We start from the raw sequence: 18,976 nt of genomic DNA on the forward strand, positions 1-18,976 counted from the left end.
TCTGTCCAACAATAGTTATCTACTATATTATTTTGGGATGTCCAATAGTACTTGTCTACTTTATGAAATCAACGGATAATTTTACACTTAGTTCCTAATTTACCCTTATAATTAATTATAGTTATTTCTTTATTACATTTTTCATGACATTGTATTTATTATATTTAAAAGATGATATAGTAAAATTACCCTTTTATTTTTAGTTTTTAAGAAATGTGCAAAGTCAATAGTGAACAAATATTGTTGGACAGAGGAAGTACTATATTATCTTTTGACTTTGTAAATAGTTGTCCACTATTGATTTGACACACCCCTTAAGAAATAATAAATAATAAGGGTAATATTACTATATTATCCTTTGACTTTATTAAATTTAATGTTTTGAGAAATGTGTTAGATGATAAATAGACACAAAAGATAAATTATCTCTTAATTTTCTAAATTGGACAAGTATTATTGGACAACTATTTTTAATGTAGTGGACAATCATTATTGGACTGAGGGAGTAATTTTTACAAAATAAAATTGATAAGAATTGAAATAAGGTCCATTTAAAAGAAAATCACATATTTAAGACTGAAAATGCACTTACAAGACTCATCTCTCTGTCTTGCATTTTCATGTGTTCTATTCCAATCTTTGCTTGTTTTACAGCCTCCAAAATTATAGTGAGCAAAAGTATTAACTGGTTATCTTGTATATGATGTATAAATATAAATAATATATATACTTTGAATATAATAATGTATAAACACACGAAATCATCAATTTGAATGGCAGCTGAATATCATTAATTAGTGAAAGGGACAACTAAAGGTTGTGTCGGGTCAGAAAAGGAGCAATTGTACTTTTCTATTTATAGTTTCTTAAAAGTGTTTCTTAAAAGTGTGCAAAGTCAATAGTGAACAAACGTATTATTAGACGGAGGAAGTTTATGTCACGCGAAATGATGTACATAAAATTTCTTAATAAATGTTATTTAATTTAGGTTATAAATCATATGTAAAGGTAATATTACAACTTCATTACCCGATCATATAGTTTACACCTTAAATAGCGTCTTATAATTACTTTCACTTTAGATTAGGAATAAGGGTCTGAAAAATACCTTAATTTTAGTCGAGATTGCTGTTACGATACCAAATTTTCATGAGGACCTATTAACCCCCTAGACTATTTAATACTGTATTTTAAACATATATATGTACCCACGTGGACATAAAAAATATTGCATAATTATAAATAGTAATGTGTCCACGTGGGCACATATATACCTTTAAAATACACTATCAAATAGCTCAGGGGGTAAAAAATACACTATTAAATAGTTCAGGGGGTAATAGGTCCTCATAAAAGTTTGGTATCGTAACAACAAATTCGGCCAACGTTGGGATATTTTTCAGACTTTTATTCCTTTAGATTAAGCAACATATATTTGTATTGAATTTTAAGAAGTTCAAATTTCTTTCTATATTTTTAAAACCTTTTTCCTCCAAGCCACCGTAGAATTTTTTTCATTTCTTCATTATATATATATATATATATATATATATATATATATATATATATATATATATATATATATATATATATTTAAGTATATAATATGATATGTAGTAGTGTATATACATTTTGATACATAAGAATTAAGATGCAACACATATACACACATAACACATTGTATATACAACGTATGAATGGTAGTTTTTTTTTTGGAGATAATTGTCCTTAATTACTACGTACTTAGAATAACTTCTTTTCTTTCAGGGTTTTTTTTATTATAAGAAAATATCTTATATAATCGCAAGCAACAAACACAAATTAGACAAATTTAGAATTGTTATAAAATTAAAGCAAAATAAGACAAGAAATATAGAAGATTAAAGCAATAGAAATAGAAGATAAAACTAAAGCAAAATAAGACAAAAAATATAAAAGATGAAAGCAATAGAAATAGAAGATAAAACTAAAGAAAAATAAGACAAGAAATATAAAAGATGAAAGCAATAAAAATAGGGAGACAAGAGATGAAGGTTTTTCTTATTATTCCAACTCTTCAAGTGTATACAATATGAATCCTTATGCCTCTATTTATAGTGTAACATATAGGCATACAAAAGGTTAGTCATAAACATGACATTAACATGAATATAATGGAGGAGGTTATGAAAGTGAAATGTTACAAGAATAATGATTATAAAGTTGGAGGTTACGAAAGTTATGATTATTTTCATAATGGAGGAAAGCAATGGAGATAATGAGTGAGCGTAATTTCTTGGTGTGGTGGACATCCACACTATAATATTTTATAACAAGAATTTAAATTTTGTGGATTTAATGTAAGGTTTAATATTTTTATTAAAGGCTGTTTGATAAGTTGTATTAACAAAAATAATATATATATTAACTCCGTTTAAGTTGTGTTTACTAATATCATCACCAGGGGTATAGCTATGTGATAGTGTTCGTCGGAAAATAATAGCATAAATATAAGTAAAATGATATACGAAGTGATTAAATAACATATTCTGGATACCTTTGACAGAACAGTGTATTGTAGCCACGTGATTTTAGATGCCTTGAAAGAGCTAATGCTATGGATATTCATGTATTCAAATCTCACTAGCAATAATTTTTATTTTATCTTCACCTTTCTTAAGATAGTTTTTGTGAAATTTCTGACTTCGTCACTGATTATCACACATTCACACTGTTGTAAGCCTGCAACTCTACATGTGACCATTCATTATGAGCTAAAACTGTCAGGTCCAAATATATAAATTATATATGTATCACCCAGTAGGCTTAGTGCTATTTAAGATGAAACTAACTTAACTATAATTCATCAAAGACTAATTAAGGATAAATTCTCAATGAATAACATAATTTTTTAGGTGATAAAATTAGTTCATAAAAATATAAAATATTTAATTCGTTCAAATTTAAGCAGGTTAATAATCTATTTGTTTGTTAATTCAATTTATTTTGATTTGTCTAATTTATCCATCTAAAAGTTGGCTTGAGTCGGCCTAAATAACCTCTATGCAAATTAAAGAATTCAGACGGTTTTAACCATTCAAATTTAACCTATTTAAATTTAAATTCTCTTTTCCATTCAAATAATAAAGTTTTGTAGTATTTAGAAATAATACTTAGTAATTAAGCTTTAATTTGCAATAATTATTCTAATTTTAATACTCACTAATTTGTTAAAAAGAATAAATAGGAAACTACTATGTCAGATAGACGAACCCACACTGACAATTTCCAGTGTAGTGCTAAGTCTCCATTAATTTGTCTACGTAGTTGTTACGTGTCACATACAATAGTGGTCAATTACTCGAAATCTCGAATAATTAAAAATTGCTATCGAGTGATAAATATTTGTTATTTAAAGTAAAAATTTTTTTAAAAAAACTCCAAATATGAAATTCATTTTTCATAAGGAGTTATTTTATTTCTGAAATAAAATATATTTATATAAATTTTATTAGTTGAACTTCAATACAAATAACAAACGTCAAATGAAAAAAAAAAAGATAGTTTTCCTCGATATACGTAGTTGCGACGTGGTGTTTTGTGTTGTTTCTTTTCTTTTTTTTTTGGCAAAAGGTGCACGCCGAAGGCCAAACACTTGTTTCTTTCTAAATTTATTCATCTTTATTGCCATTTATGAACTACTTCCTCCGTCCATAATTGTTTGACAGATATACTAAAAATAGATGTCTAAAATTAATTATCAATTTAAACAATCAAGAAATAATTAGTCATTTTTTTTCAATTATGCCCTTAATGATAGTGTAGTTCAATTGAAAAGTTATGTGGACTTTTGGTATTCTTGGTATAGTAGAATTATATTAGTCAAAATTACACCTTGTATTAAATTTTCCTCGAGGGGTGTGCATGACCTTACCCTGACAAACAATTGTGGACGGAGGGAGTATCTAGAGTATATCTCTTAAATCAAATAAATTAAAGTTATTAAATTTTAATCAATATTTTACAATGTATTTTTACACTATAAAAATTATAAATTATAATATTTTAATTAATTTTTAAATTTTAAATTATTGACAATTAATAGAATAGATTAATTTCACTTAAATATCAAATACTTTCTCCGTGCACTTTTACTTATCACATTTGAATTTAATATGTCTATTAAGAAAATAATGATTAATATGATTATTTTACCATACTATCTTTATTAATTGATATTTAATATTAGCCTTTCTGAAATTTTTTTTGATGAATAAGTAACTAATGCGAAAATAAAATAGGGAGAAAATATATTGTACTTGTTTTTTTATATGTTAAAAGTGACAAGTAAAGAGTATATTTAATAACTAATTTCACTCAAATTTACACCCAAAACACAATTACATTTCATCATGACATATATATATATAATAATTAATTTTTAAATTTTAAATTATTGACAATTAATAGAATAGATTAATTTCACTTAAATATCAAATACTCTCTCCGCATTTTTACTTATCACATTTGAATTTAATGTGTCTATTAAGAAAATAATAATTAATATGACTATTTTACCATACTATCTTTATTAATTGATATTTAATATTAGCCTATCTGAAAAATAATTTGATGAATAAGTAACTAATGCGAATATAAAATAGGGAGAAAATATATTGTACTTGTTTTTTTATATGTTAAAAGTGACAAGTAAAGAGTATATTTGATAACTATTTTCACTCAAATTTACACCCAAAACACAATTACATTTCATCATGACATATATATATATATATATATAAATTAAATTAATTTAATATAATAAACTATATTATTATTTAATGTAAAAAAAACCTTCACGTTTACCTATATATGTGGCGCATGAATAAGTGTATTATGGTTTCTCAATAAGAAAAATCGTATTTTGTACGGAAAACCCACAGTGAGAGGAAAGTCTAAAATAGTGGAAAAATCATTTGAGAAGATAAGCTGCATTACATTTCTTCATTTCTTCATCAATTATATGTAAGTTCAACGAACTGATTTTACTCTCGTTCTTTTTATAAAGTTTGAATTTTATTGTTCTGAATGATTAAACTTTGAAACAAAAGAAGCAGAGTCGGAATTTGAAGTTTATCCATTTAAGATTTTAGTTATTGAGTCTTTAAGTTCTAAAAATTAATATTTTATCATATATTTTGGCCTCTAGCTCTCCACCATTACCTCAGGTTATAAGGCCGTCCATCAAAGTCTCCATTCCAGTTTGAATGTATTGCCCACTGCTTCCAATTTGTAAATTTTAAGAGGTGTATATATATATATATATATATATATATATATATATATATAAGCATTTTCTGGAAAATGCTTTTCAGTTTTGAAATGATATTTTTTAAATTATGTTTGTTTAATAAAACTATTTTGAAATATATTCTCTAGAAAAAACAAATTTTATAAAAATAATAATAAAAAAAGACTTCTCTATGAAAGTAAAAAAAAAAAAAAAAAGTTTCACAAACTAAGTAACATTCTAGAAAATTAGAGCCCGTTTGGATTGGTTTAAAATAATAATTTTTAAGTCAAAAAATAAAAAGTAGAGGGAGACCTACTTTTGGTTTTTGACTTATTTTAAGTCATTTTTTACCTTGTCAAATATTTCATAACTTATTTTAAATTATTTTTTATATTTGCCAAACATTTCCAGAAATAAAAAATTGACTTAAAAGTAGATTTGACCAACTTTTAAGCCAATCCAAACGGGCTCTAAGTACAGTCTTTTTCGCAACCCTTGACTATTTGACCGTGGACCCCTACTCTCAACCAGTGGTGGAGCCAAAATTTTCAATAAGGGGGTTTCAAAATCTAAAAAATTAGACACACGAAGTAACCGAAGGGGGTGGTTCAACATCTACTATATATACCTATACAATTATTTTAACCATGTACAATATAATTTTCCGCCAAAGGGTTCAGTAAGGTGGTTCCGCCACTGCTTCCAACCCTTGCATTCACATCTAGTGATTTGCTAGATTAGATATTATATCCTACGTACTCTCAGCGGAGGAGATTTTCCTCCAATAACTTTTGGTACAGTAATGAGTGAAGTACAATAGTACTGGTACACTTGATACTAGCCAAGTGTCATCAAATATAAATATATGAAGGATTTTAAATTTTGAATTCATTTTGCAGTATTGCTCTTCAATTTTTTAAAAAGCCTTTAATATTATAGCCTGAGAATTCTTCTTTACTCTTCAAGCTAAGTCTACCTTAAGACATTTTTGCCTGAAATTTAACTTGTCAAAGCCAAACTTAAGACATTTGATATACTTTTTCACTTTGAAGGCAAGAAGTTTAATCCTTCCCTACTGCCATGTTGATCGCGACGGAAGAGTACTTCATTAAAAAAAAAAGGGAAAACCTTGATAATATTTGCTGATGTTAGGCTTGTCAAATCCAAATTTCCGATATTTTTGTTTGAAGTTTAAGACGAGCATTACTTAGAGGAAATCTAAATGTTCCCAACAAAGTGATTGTACAAATCTAAATGTTCATCATCCAAATAGAAACAATAATTAGTTTTATTGACGCTGCACAGTATTAGTTATCTCCGGATACATCTTGACTTTGGCTCATTTCCTAGATTATTCTCCTGGGGCCTCTACAAGGAGCTATTTGACAAGTACAATGACAATTACTAGAGGAAATTCAGGGTCATTCTCTGTTGTCCACAAATTATATGGGGTGCTGGAAAGTCGGCGAAATCTGTAGACATCTCATTCACTTCTCTGTTTTTCTTGATACTAGCTATCTGCATTATGGGCATAATGCATGTTGTTAGTTAGAATAACATGAAAGAGGTCTAATTTATCATACAAGAACTGAAGAGCAAATTTTGTGAGATAATATTTACATTGTCCTCCAGATGTTTCTTTTCCTCTTGCAGCAGTTTTTCCTGCAATAACTAAAGGGTATCATGTGCAGTCTATTGGAAAAATTAACATGATATTAAAGATATCTGATAAGAATTGACTGTTGATTAATTCCGTCTACTTGAAGGAGCGGGGACAATTGTATGAGATTTAATCAAAAGAGAAGCCTAGTTTACAAGTCTGGTAGTCAATTAAGTCTTTAACATACTTAATACTTTAGACCAGCCTATCAAGAAACTGATGAGGACAAATGGATGTTTTGTGACATTTAACATAGCATGCAAGCACTAGTGACTAGTCCTCAGTTGAAACCAAGGATGGTGTGTCCTATAACCCTGGAAAAGAGGAAATATTCAACACCAGAATTGTACAGTTTAGTGAATGAAAATATGTTGCTCGAACCCTCAAAAAATTTCTGCCGCTCTTTTGTCGTATCATTGAGAATGCTTAGCTTTTGAAGGACGGCCTTTGAAGAATTCGAGCAACATTTTTTCTGACAGATGAGGTTTGAATAAGCTAAACGTAAATCCAATGCACCTTGATCTGTGAGTCGAAGTTCAGGGAATCAATGCTGCCCTGAAGATGCAGTGGGATGTGCAAGTGGAAATGAAAACGTACCTTCTCATGAAGACCCTTAGCAGATTCAAGCAACAAATGTGTCTGCAGAAAATAAAACTATTAAGAGTTGCTTCATTCTGAGGTACTAACTGAGAACCAGATTATAATACTGAAGTCGAAAATTATGTAAAAAATAAATGCAAATGCTTATAAAAGACAAAGCAAAAGTAAGCAAAAATAAGAGGTATAGCCAGTGGCAGAGCCAAGATTTGTATTAAAAATGTGAAGAAGTAATCACACGAACTAGCTGAAGAAGGTTCACATCTACTTATATACATAGAAATAATTTTAACCATATATAAATAGTAAAAAAAATTGCCGGAGGGGGTTTGGATGAACCCCATAGGCCCAAGCTGGCTCCGTCCCCGGATATAGCTGGAGGGATTAACAAATAATTATGGTTTCATACTATTTGGATTAGAAAATAAATCATGAAACAAAGCATTAGAACACATGACGTTGTGACAGCTTTCAAGAGTTCCAAATGATGCAATTCAAATAGGGGCGACCAGGCGAGGAACAGAGGAAAGTAGAAAGACCTTTCTAGATCTGACTTGTATTAGAGCAGTTTGAAGTTCGTTCTCCAAATGGATAAGGTCAGTCACAGCAAGACCATCATCATTAGTTTCCTCGAGTTGCCTGTTAAATTGAGACAGAGAATCAATGGTATAAGCTTTAAGAAACAAAAGTGAAGAATAAGATCAGTACCTTTCTGTTGTTTGTAGCAGTTCTCCCATTGTTGTGAACCCTGAGTATTTAGAGTGCTATTTCCACCTCAAAATGATTGGAAAACTTTCAGCACAAAACATGTAAGTATGATTATCCAAGTTAACATTAATAACACACAAATGATTTTGTGGATACATTGCAAAATACGCAATGAATTGGTGATAAGTTACTAATCAACCGTATTAGCTACATGAATGAACAACTAGTCAGAGCATGCTTCCACGATTTGATGAAATACTATTGAGTGTTATTGGTAGGTACATTTCAGTCGAACAGCAGCATGACTTTGATGAAGAGTAAGCATTATTATAATTTGGACCTTCCAGTCCGGGAGGTGGCACATCAAAGCTAACATGTATATATAGCTTCCGTATGTCCATAGACTTTAGAGTAGATTTTCAGAAAAAAATAAATTGAAACATTGTTTGTTCCTGAAATTTGGTCAGTTTTAGAAAATCTGTCTTCATTCAAGTTCCATAAACTGGTCTTGAGCAGTTCTTGGGTGAAATTTCATTTCCACTCATAGAACTTCAATTTTTTCCAAAAAAAATGCATCTTCAAATCTCTCTGTCCAAATACAACCTCAAGTTCCAAAACTATTTTTAAATATATGGATAAACACTAGCTTAGAGCTTGTTTGGATAGACTTATTTTTAAGTCAAAATAACAAAAATAAGTCAACAATCATAAGTTAAGATTCCTAACTTATGGCTTATGCTTATGAGTCATAAGTTTTAAGTCAATCCAAACAAACTCTTAGTATCTTTGGACCTTTTAATAAAGCAGGAATTACATGTATTTCAAAGTTTATCCAGAATAGTTCCGTCTAGATATTGATCAGTTCAAGGCTGCTCCCTCTTTTTAACGATGCAAGTTCAAAGTTACTTAACATCAGAGTAACCAAATTAATTGATAACTTAAATATATGGACACACAGTGCACTTATTTCATGTATCAAGAGAGGATTGTAATTCACTAGAACATAAGTTGATAGCACTTAGCAGTCAACTAATCAAATACCTCTGGCACCTGAATTTCTGCAGAGTTCTCTTTTTCTGCTTCGACGTGGCTTTCATATCGTTGAAGTATTTCTGTCAAACTGGAAAAGATATTATCAGATATAAGGAAAATATTATGGGGAGCAGATCAATTTGTATAGGTTTAAACTTAAGACTGCACCAGAAACCGAACATATTTAATGGTGTTCAATCTCTTTGGCATTAGGCACTAAACCATCGAAAATACCTCCGGATAACAAAAATGAAGTCATCTTCTAATTAATAAGGTATAGGTTGAAGGGGGAGGAACCCAAAACTAGGTTCCCTAAAAGTATACCCTATATTATAGAAAAGTTTGAGAAATGGCAACCCTACTATATCGCTAAACTACAAGTTAGCGCAACGGCAAAAAAGCCGTTCCATCTCGTTGCTTGTAGGGTCGAAAATCTCTCTTTTGCTTTCCCTACGTGTCTCAAATTGGATTTAATTAGTTTCTCCCTTTGACCAAGTAGTACTTGGTTCGGCCTTGTTTGTGTTGCATTTTGTGATCTTTTACTTCAGTCTGCATTTTTCGGATAGCGGAAACTTGATGTTGATATTAGATTTTATTAAATAAGGTATAATTAGATAATGCAAATATGAGAATATTCAAATATGATATAATTAGATAGTGTAGATATGAGAATATTCTCTAATCTCTATAATTAGGCAGTCAGGACATTGTCTAATATTTATTAGTTTCTTTCCTTATTTACATTATTTGTAAGTTGTAACAACTATTTAATCCTATTAACTTAAGGGAATAATCAATTAATTCAATTTTCAATATCACCTCTTATTCTTCTAATTTCTCATGGTATCCGAGCACTGGTTTTAGCCTTCTCTCTGAATGTTCATATCTTTTTTGGTAAAAGAATTTGAGAGAAAAAAACGGAGGAATCGATTAACTTGTTGCTAAAACAACCATATCAAACCGCTGTCGAGTCTCAACTCTCTCTTTCTTCGTGTCCTTTAAATTTTATCCAAATTCCTATATTTCCTTTTCTCCTCTTATTCTGGTATAATTGGTTCTCTTTGTTTTTTCTGAATATTCGTTCAAAGGAAAAAAATCATTCTTACATCTGGTTCATTACATCTTTGATTCTCAAATGTCAAACTCTCATATTTGTTAAAGACTCTACTTCTTTGGTTCCTCCGTACTTTTTTTTGTGGGAAAAAAATGGGTTATAGATAAATTGATAATCAGACTTCTGAAAATGTTAAGTCATTTGTTTCATCTACACTATCTCATGTAATTACTACTATAAAGTTAGATGGTAGTGGTAATTACACCTCTTGGGAAGCCTATGTAGAATTGTGGTTCATAGGTCAAGGATTTGAAGATCACTTACTCAAAAATAGTAATAATATTGGATTGGGTTGTGGGAGACCTAATCTCAGTTCGTGACCAAATCCTTCCTAGCCCATATGTTCCTACCTTGGAAGAAGTATTTGCAAGATTTCTACCCATCAAATTTGCACCACTAGAGGTAAATTCCTATAATGCATCTATCATGCTTGTCCAAACTAACAATTTTCAAGGTGGATACAGAAAAGAAAAGTGGAGGAACAATAAACGTTGCACCTATTGTAATAAGGGAGGACATGTAAGAGAGGATTGTCAGCTTGTCCTCTTACATTGCACTCATTGTAACACAGGAGGCCACGTAAGAGAGGAATGCGAGCTTCTTCATAGTAAGCCTTCATGCAATAACGATCGTCCTCGACACATAACAAATGTGGCTCATAATGGAGATGGTATTCTGCCTACACCTGATGTCAGGAATGGATCATCTTAATCTATCATTTTAATTGGAGAAAACTATAATGACTACCTTCCGTACGAAGTATCAAGGCAACATCATCAACCTCATCAGTTGCTTGCACAGTACAACCCAGTAACTCATTTCTTGTCTAATCACCTCCCCCTAATACTTCTTTGGTCTACTTGTACATCTCATGAAACCATCTATGGCCAACCTCTGACACCTCCGCACTAAGCTATCAGTGCATCTCCTCTTCACATGTCGAACCATCTCATTCTTGCTTTCCCACATCTTTTCCTCCACAAAGCTACTCCCAAGTCCCACCTAATCCTAGATATCCTCATTTCTAATTCTATCTCTTCTGGTATGACAACATATCCATCGCAACATCTTCATTTCCGCAACTTGCTAGAAAGCAAGTTGAGAAAACAAATACCAAAGCAAACAAACAAAGGGAATTCTTTTTTAACCCAAGTCCCACCTGATCCTGGATATCCTCATTTCTAATTCTATCTCTCCTGGTATGCCCACATATCCATCGCAACATCTTCATTTCCGCAACTTGCTAGAAAGCAAGTTGAGAAAACAAATACCAAAGCAAACAAACAAAGGGAATTATTTTTTAACCTGATGATCAAATTTTAGATTCACTTGAGAGAAAGGTTTCCACAAAGAAGAAAAAACAAGCTTCTACGGTCTCTTTATTGTAGAAGGCCCCTTCTAAGCTAATGAGCACATTAATGATAATGCTTATAATTAAGACAAATCTTCCTAATGATTCTCTTGTGCATGACTTCCTCATTTTGTTGTAAAAATGAAGAATTTCTTCTAAGGGGAGGATTATAACCCAAACCGACACTACTACACCTACAACACAAAGCAAACTTAAAATTCTTAAAAGTTGAAATGAATTCCAAAACACTTATTTATTAGTTTTAAATATAGCAGACATAATTCCATGGTCTAATTTGGGATCTTAGGAGAGATTTTGACTCTACCTGACAAACATATCAAGAGGAAGAATAGGGAAGGGCCCTTAGATTTATTTGTGACTTCTGAGGAGCCGTATGAGGTGAAAATCTCACAAATAGTTTTGTAATAGCGATGGGCACAGTGATGTTATAATCGACTATGATTATCTAACAGTTCAAGTATAGTTAATATAGTGGAAGCACAATCAAAATATGGTTTTTGGGGGTGGAATTTATGTAACCCATCAGGTTTATCGTTTTTCTAATTTCTTTTCTAGATGCCCCCAAAGCCTAGCTCAAGTGGCAAAAGGTGGAGGATTTGTGGCTTAGGTCGCAGGTTCAAGCCCCACACCATGCAAAGCGAAGCTCGGTATTTAAGTGGAGAAGGGTTGAGGGGCGGGCCCATTATCCATCGAGTTTAGAAGTTTGTGATTAGTCCAAAGGGCGGGTCACAGACGGATTTCTCGGTTATCAAAAAAAAAATTCTTTTCTGGACAAGTATGAAAGATTACCTTTTGATTTACCAGAAGCAGAAGAAAAATTAGTAGCAAGGTATCAAACCAAATATTCAGGTATTAAAAAACCACTCATAGCTAAACAAAGAAGTTACGAGCACTTTGATTACTTTTTATTAAGTGTGAATCATTCAATGAACCTTCGAAAGAGTTCATCTCATGCTACACACCTGTTGGAATGGTAGCACGAACGAGAAATGGAGCTTGAATCTCATTTAGGAAGCCTTGGATTATAATGTGAATTGGTTCATCATAATGCTTGAGATTCCTTGAACATCTAAGTCGTGGTTATCAAAATCAAAAAGTACAAAAAGCTCTAAGGTTTGTTGGGTTTCAGCGCAAATAAAGTGTGGGCTTTAATGAAGAAAGGCGCAAAGGGAGAAAAAATACAAATATGTTAGTTTAGTCAAACTAATAATTATAACCATGAATGACAAATAATATGAACAAAGAAATTGAATTATTTTTACAATAAAGTGAAATATCAATGTATAGTGTCACCTCTTCAGAAGAGGCTCACTGGAAGAGAAAAGTATTGTCTTACAAATCTTGATGACGACACTAAAGCGCATTAAGCGAGGCAAAGCGCTCAACACGTTTTGAGCCTTGTTTCGAGGCTTAAGCACACCTTTGATAACTTTGCATCTAAGGTATTTGTAGAAGTAATGTACTATATTCTTATGTCGCATGTTGATGACTTTATTATCTTAGATAATGATTGTATCTCAATATTTATTGATGGTAACTATTTAAATTCAAGTGTAAAAAGAGGCTTATGTGTATTATTTCGTGTTATTTCAATCAAGGGAATCTGGTGTGGCCTTCATTATGATTTGCCTAATATTTTGGTTTTTTATCCTTTTGATGTAGATAAGCTGAGCTTGAGGATGAATCCTTTTTATGAGAAAAAGAATGATATTTTTTTATGAAGTACGAGAAAAAGAATGATATGATTTCATAAGGTCAAGAACAGTCGAGAAGAATGTTGACTCATGCTAAAATCAAAAGTATTCATGGGTTGTTACATGTTTCAAGATATGGTTAAAAGATGCTTAGAAAGCCATATTGAATAATGTTGCGATCTCAATGACCAACTGGAGATTGGGTTGCGGGAGGGGGAGTGCAATTGCCTAGACTTTGGGTAAAAACTCAAGTCTAGTACATTACATTGACTTTGGTGTTCCTTTTTAATGTTGGTGAAGCACCAAAGAGCTGCTTAAAAAACCAATGTAGGAATATGAACACAAACTCAAAGTTGACTAGAATTGATACAACTGGACGCACTGGGGAAATTTATTGAGCAAGTGTGTCGTGCTAGAATGTTGGCAAAACACTGCAAGTAACTTGAACTAATGCAGACATTGAGCCACATAAATTGAAGCTTACTGAAGTTAACAATTCAACCCTATGCATTAAGAAATTTTTATCGAGCTAAAGTGGTGTGCTAGTCTCGCGAAGAGGAGAATATTAGTTTGGAAAATTTCATATTTTCTTAGAATAATTAGGGTTGTATATATTGCGGGGGGGGGGGGGGGGGGGGGGGCACTCATCTTTGGGATGAGATAATAATATTTTGATAATTCAGAAGCCCTTCGTGAGGTAAGAAAATATCTATCGCTCGAATTGAACTTAGTATACTTTTTTTTATGATGATTCCTTCCATTTTGCATCTTTATATATTTGGTGTTTTCTTATGATTCTTTTGGATGGTTGGCTTTCTTAGGATAAACACGTGTATATCAATTATTATCCGGATGTTCCATGTTCCTACTTAAACTGTCATCATCTATGTATTAAAACACACCTCAACTATACATGAATGATGGTGATAGTTTAGGTAAGAAAAGGGAACAAGTGATAGTTGAGGTGCATTTTAATGCATAATGGTGATAGTTTAAGTAGAAAAAAGGAACAACAGATAGTTAAGGCCTAAAAGTCGCGAAATGCCAATAGTTTAGGTGTATATTCGATCATAAACTCTTTTATTTTTATTAATTGAGTAGCCCAGATTATATATTCTACAATCAGATAATGTTACCTCAACTGAAATCCCTAGTCAATTGTGTCAAACTTAACTACTTTCAGGAGATTGAAATTAAGTATGTTCCCAATGGGATTGTCTTATCATAGACAAGATACATCCTTGACAAACTATTAGAACTAGATACGATTGAGCGCAAAGGGATCACCACACCCATATGTTCAAGTTCACCATCGAAAGCAATAGATTGTTCACCCCTTGCCGATGCAATGCTATATCGGTGCTCACTTGGTATGTTGCAATACATATCTTTCAACACGTCATGATATTTCATTTGCACTAACAAACCATCCCAATTCATGCATGTCCCAAGCATGAAACATTAAAAGGCAGTTAAAAAGGGTATTCGATATCTCAAATTGTTAGTGACCTCTCGCCTACCAATTCTTCGTCATTTGGCATTAACTTTTATGTGTATGCCAATGTTGACCACTAGCGATCCAAATGATAGAATCTTTACTCTAATGCGGTTTAGGCAATCCTCGCCTCTTAAGCTAGCTTAAGGATTGCGTTAGGCACAAGATCCATTTCTTTAACATGATATCAGAGCAAGACGCATCTTAATTCTCATTTCTAATGTTGGCCCCCATATTAAATTGTTGATGTACCAAATATTCAGCCCTAGGCGTAAGAGGGTGTGAAGAGTAGAGTTCCACATCGACCCTTCACGGGATGGGTGGTTTCTTTAATATAGTTTTGGCAATCCTCATCTCTTGAACGAGATTTTGCGAGTTCCCTCCGTTTCTTTAACGATTGTAATCACTCTCCTTTATTAGTTATATTCTCTTCATTGTCTCCTTCTCTTGTTTTGTGAGTTCTGTTGCACTTGAGCTGTCAAAGGTTTTTCGAAAACAGTCTCTCTACCTCCACGAGATAGTGGTAAGGGCTGCATACATTCTTCCCCCAAGACCTCACTTGTGGGATTTCACTGGGCTATTGTTGTTGTTGTTATCATTGAATAAAATTCATTTAAGTTTTGCTTATATTCTCAAGCTCTTTTAGGCTCTATGAAGTACTTATTACTCCTAAAAGAGTTGCTTATATTCTTTGAGGTATCTCGTTATTTTCCCAATTGTATTAGGTTGACATCCTGCATTTCACATGCAAAAAGGTAAACTCTCTTATGCATATCACTAAAATCAACACCAAAAACTGCACCGCTAGAAAGCTCATAGTTATCAAAACGTGTCAACCTACAAACTATTTGTCTTCCTAACAACTCAACACGTATCAAAATGGATCTAGTCTATGAAAATTATACATAACTAAATCAGAAAAAGAACCTGTTATTGCTGGAGAATTCATGGAGTCTGCCACGATTGGAGATGATAACAACCGCAACATCGACATCACAGAGAACGGAAATTTCTTTAGCTTTCTTCAATAGACCTTTCCTCCGTTTACAAAAAGCAACTTGCCTACAGTTTTTGTCTTGAATTCGCTTAATTTCTACCTTCCTTCGCCCCATTTTTTCGCCGGAGAAAAGCCCTAATCCACAGATTTCAGATGTCTAGAAGTTTCTAGTATGATCGCCGTTACTCCTACCCAGCTCTATTTTGTGTGTGTGTGTGTGTGTTTTGTTACAGAGTTACCATTTTTGTTGTTTTACTCTCTTCACTCCAATTAAATCTCTTGGGTCCCTTTTCGTCCTCCATCCTTTTTCCTCTTCTCTCTGTTTTTTAAATGCAAGAGGGAAAATTAATATAACGTTTAGATAAATTATATTATATAATTTTACATATTAACAATTTAAATAATATATATATATATATATATATATATATATATATACAAAAAATTGATTCGTTAAATAAATTAGGACTTTTCTTTATTACGTAAGGATGGATAATAAATAGAGGGGGCAAAACTGGGCTATGACGCCGCCCCTCAAATCGGTGGTCGATAAACAAATGATCTAAAATATATTGCAAGGTAAAGTTTATATTTTATATATTATTATTATTATATATAACACAAATTATATCGTTTAATTTCAATAGACATGTTAATGAGCTCGTTTGAATTGGTTTAAAAAAATAGCTTTTAAATCAAAAATAAGAAGTCAAACTGAAATGACTTTTAAGTCAAAAAATAAAAAGAGGGGATATCTACTTTTGATTTCTGACTTATTTTAAATCAATTTTTACTTTGTCAAACACTTCATAATTTATTTTAAGTTATTTTTTATATTTGTCACACTTTTAGAAGTCATAAACTGACTTAAAAATATGTTTAACCAACTTTTAAACCAATCCAACACCCTCATGTCTTATGATACATAATAATCTATTTGTATCTTAAAATTTGTGTCGAAGAAGACAAAAACTTTTAAAATTTATATTTTATGAATTTAGATAGAGTATATATAACTTATGTCAGATTAAAAAAAACATCTAATTAGATCATTTTTATTAAATAAATAATAATATAAAATTAAATATTACTCCAAAATAAATGCAATTCGTCCACAAACTTGGAGGATGACTACTGTCCACTGTAGTTGGGTTACATGCTTCCAATTTATTTGCCATGTGAGATGATTTTTTTCCTTGTTTATTTAGCAATTAAAAGTATTTTTTTAATATTATCCTGTAATTAAAACTTTTACTAGAGTAATACTTTTCTATCTCAATTTATATGAAGTTTGTAGTTCAAAAGAATAACTATTTATGATTGTTATAAGATAAAATCATAAATAATTTCTTATAGAGAGTATCCTAAAATACAACAAAGAGAATAATAAACTCTAATTTTTTTTAAAAAATTTACTCATTAAACACCTCTTCTTGTTTTATTTACGTACTATCAACATATTCTTAACTTATTGTGATTATCTCTTCGAAATGAAAATTTGATTTTGAATTTGAATTAGTTCAGATCTCAAACGTATTTATATTGTCATTTTCATGTTGAGGGATGCATGCTTGCGACTGAATTGTATACGTATTCATGTAGAGGGATGCATGCATGATTGTTCAAGCTCGCATAGAACAATTGAATGTTCGTGGAGAAAATGTCATCTTACAAACAATTATATTTAGGCAACAAATTATTCAAAATGGAAAAAAGATATATCCTTCGTTAATAAGTTAGTCAATTATGTAAAAGATTTGATTATTTTTTTTAACCTCAGGATAATTCATATACGTTGTAATTTTTGTCACAATTTTTATCCTTAAAGTGAGCATTTTATGTATATTGGGTAAATCTCCTATACTATGAATAGCTTGCAAACCATACATCCCTCGCAATTTTCTTTCATTTGCTTTGTAATTGAATTATGAATATTATACTCGTACGAAACTTTTGTTCTGGATCACAAATCTTCATAAATTAATTTAAATGCAGATGTTTACGACTTAATATCTTAAAATGTCACTAAATTATAGAAATTTATTTAACAAAATCTATATAGAAAAAAATATTATTAGGATTAGGAAGATGATTCATAACCACATAATTTTTTATGATTTATTTTAAGCCAAAAAAATTTAAAATATTTTTGTCATTTTTCACCTCAAACAAATTCATATAAATTGAGACGAAAAATTATTACTTTTGCATAAGGACAAAATAAATGTAACGGATGAAGTACTTTCAATTGTCTTTTTTTTCTCTTTCTTTGGACCAAATTCCATCCAATAAGCTGTAATTCAGGGAAGTACTGTCTTTTTTTCTGCAGCAGTCCCAATTTCCAGTACAAAACTAACGTTAGCCAATCACATACTTATCTTTAAGTTTGTGAACAGATTTATCCATTTTGGGTGATGTTTAACTTTTAGTGTTATTTTTATTTTAATAAAAAAATGTGGGTTGGGATATTCATGGTTATGGTTTATTTTTTGCATATAAGTTTAGAATATATTTAGTTTAAATTATGTAGTGTCTAAAATATAAAACATATTATCTTCCGCAACTTATATTTAAAGATAAAAAATTAAGATATAACTTGTAAGTTCATAATTAACATAAATTTTATAGAAATCAAACGACTCAACTTAAATTATATAATAATATCAAAATATACGAGAAAGATACACCTAGATACATAGAATATATAATAATATGAAGATATAGATTTTTATTTTTAAAATACTATGTATCTTATCACTTATTAATATTTTTTTCTACTATATGAGAAATATAGTACATAGAGAGTGGTTAACGAGATAGAAGGAAGGAAGGCAGGCGAGAATTGTTATATGTCTCAAATATATGCGAATTCACTTGGTTTAAATTTTAAAGTATATTTAGAACAAATTAAATGTAATATTGACCTCATATTTTTCGAAATAGATGTGATCTAGATGTATCTGAACACCTTAAAATCCGATAAGACGTATAATATTACAAATTAGAGTGTATTTTGTATAAATTTTCCAAAAAAA

At 30.9% G+C, this 18,976-nt stretch overlaps 1 protein-coding gene across 2 annotated transcripts; it reads right to left on the reverse strand.

The window, feature by feature from the left end:
- Nucleotides 1-6,493: 6,493 nt before the first annotated feature.
- Nucleotides 6,494-16,221, reverse strand: LOC125820225 (protein MADS AFFECTING FLOWERING 5-like). Of its 2 annotated transcripts, none has more exons than XM_049499654.1 (7): nt 15,872-16,221; nt 9,279-9,357; nt 8,238-8,293; nt 8,069-8,168; nt 7,530-7,571; nt 6,893-6,934; nt 6,494-6,790 (listed from the first exon to the last, which is right to left on the reverse strand). In XM_049499654.1, exons 1-7 carry the CDS (start codon nt 16,054-16,056, stop codon nt 6,677-6,679), a joined length of 618 nt encoding a protein of 205 aa, XP_049355611.1. In that variant the 5' UTR covers nt 16,057-16,221; the 3' UTR covers nt 6,494-6,676. The 2 variants fall into 2 exon arrangements, with proteins under 2 accessions (XP_049355611.1, XP_049355612.1); XM_049499655.1 differs by having other exon boundaries at nt 9,288-9,357; nt 15,872-16,080.
- Nucleotides 16,222-18,976: the final 2,755 nt, after the last annotated feature.

The sequence above is a fragment of the Solanum verrucosum genome, unplaced genomic scaffold, assembly GCF_900185275.1.
Source record: "Solanum verrucosum unplaced genomic scaffold, falcon-dt-bn FXZP01000229.1, whole genome shotgun sequence".
Lineage (NCBI taxonomy): Eukaryota > Viridiplantae > Streptophyta > Magnoliopsida > Solanales > Solanaceae > Solanum > Solanum verrucosum.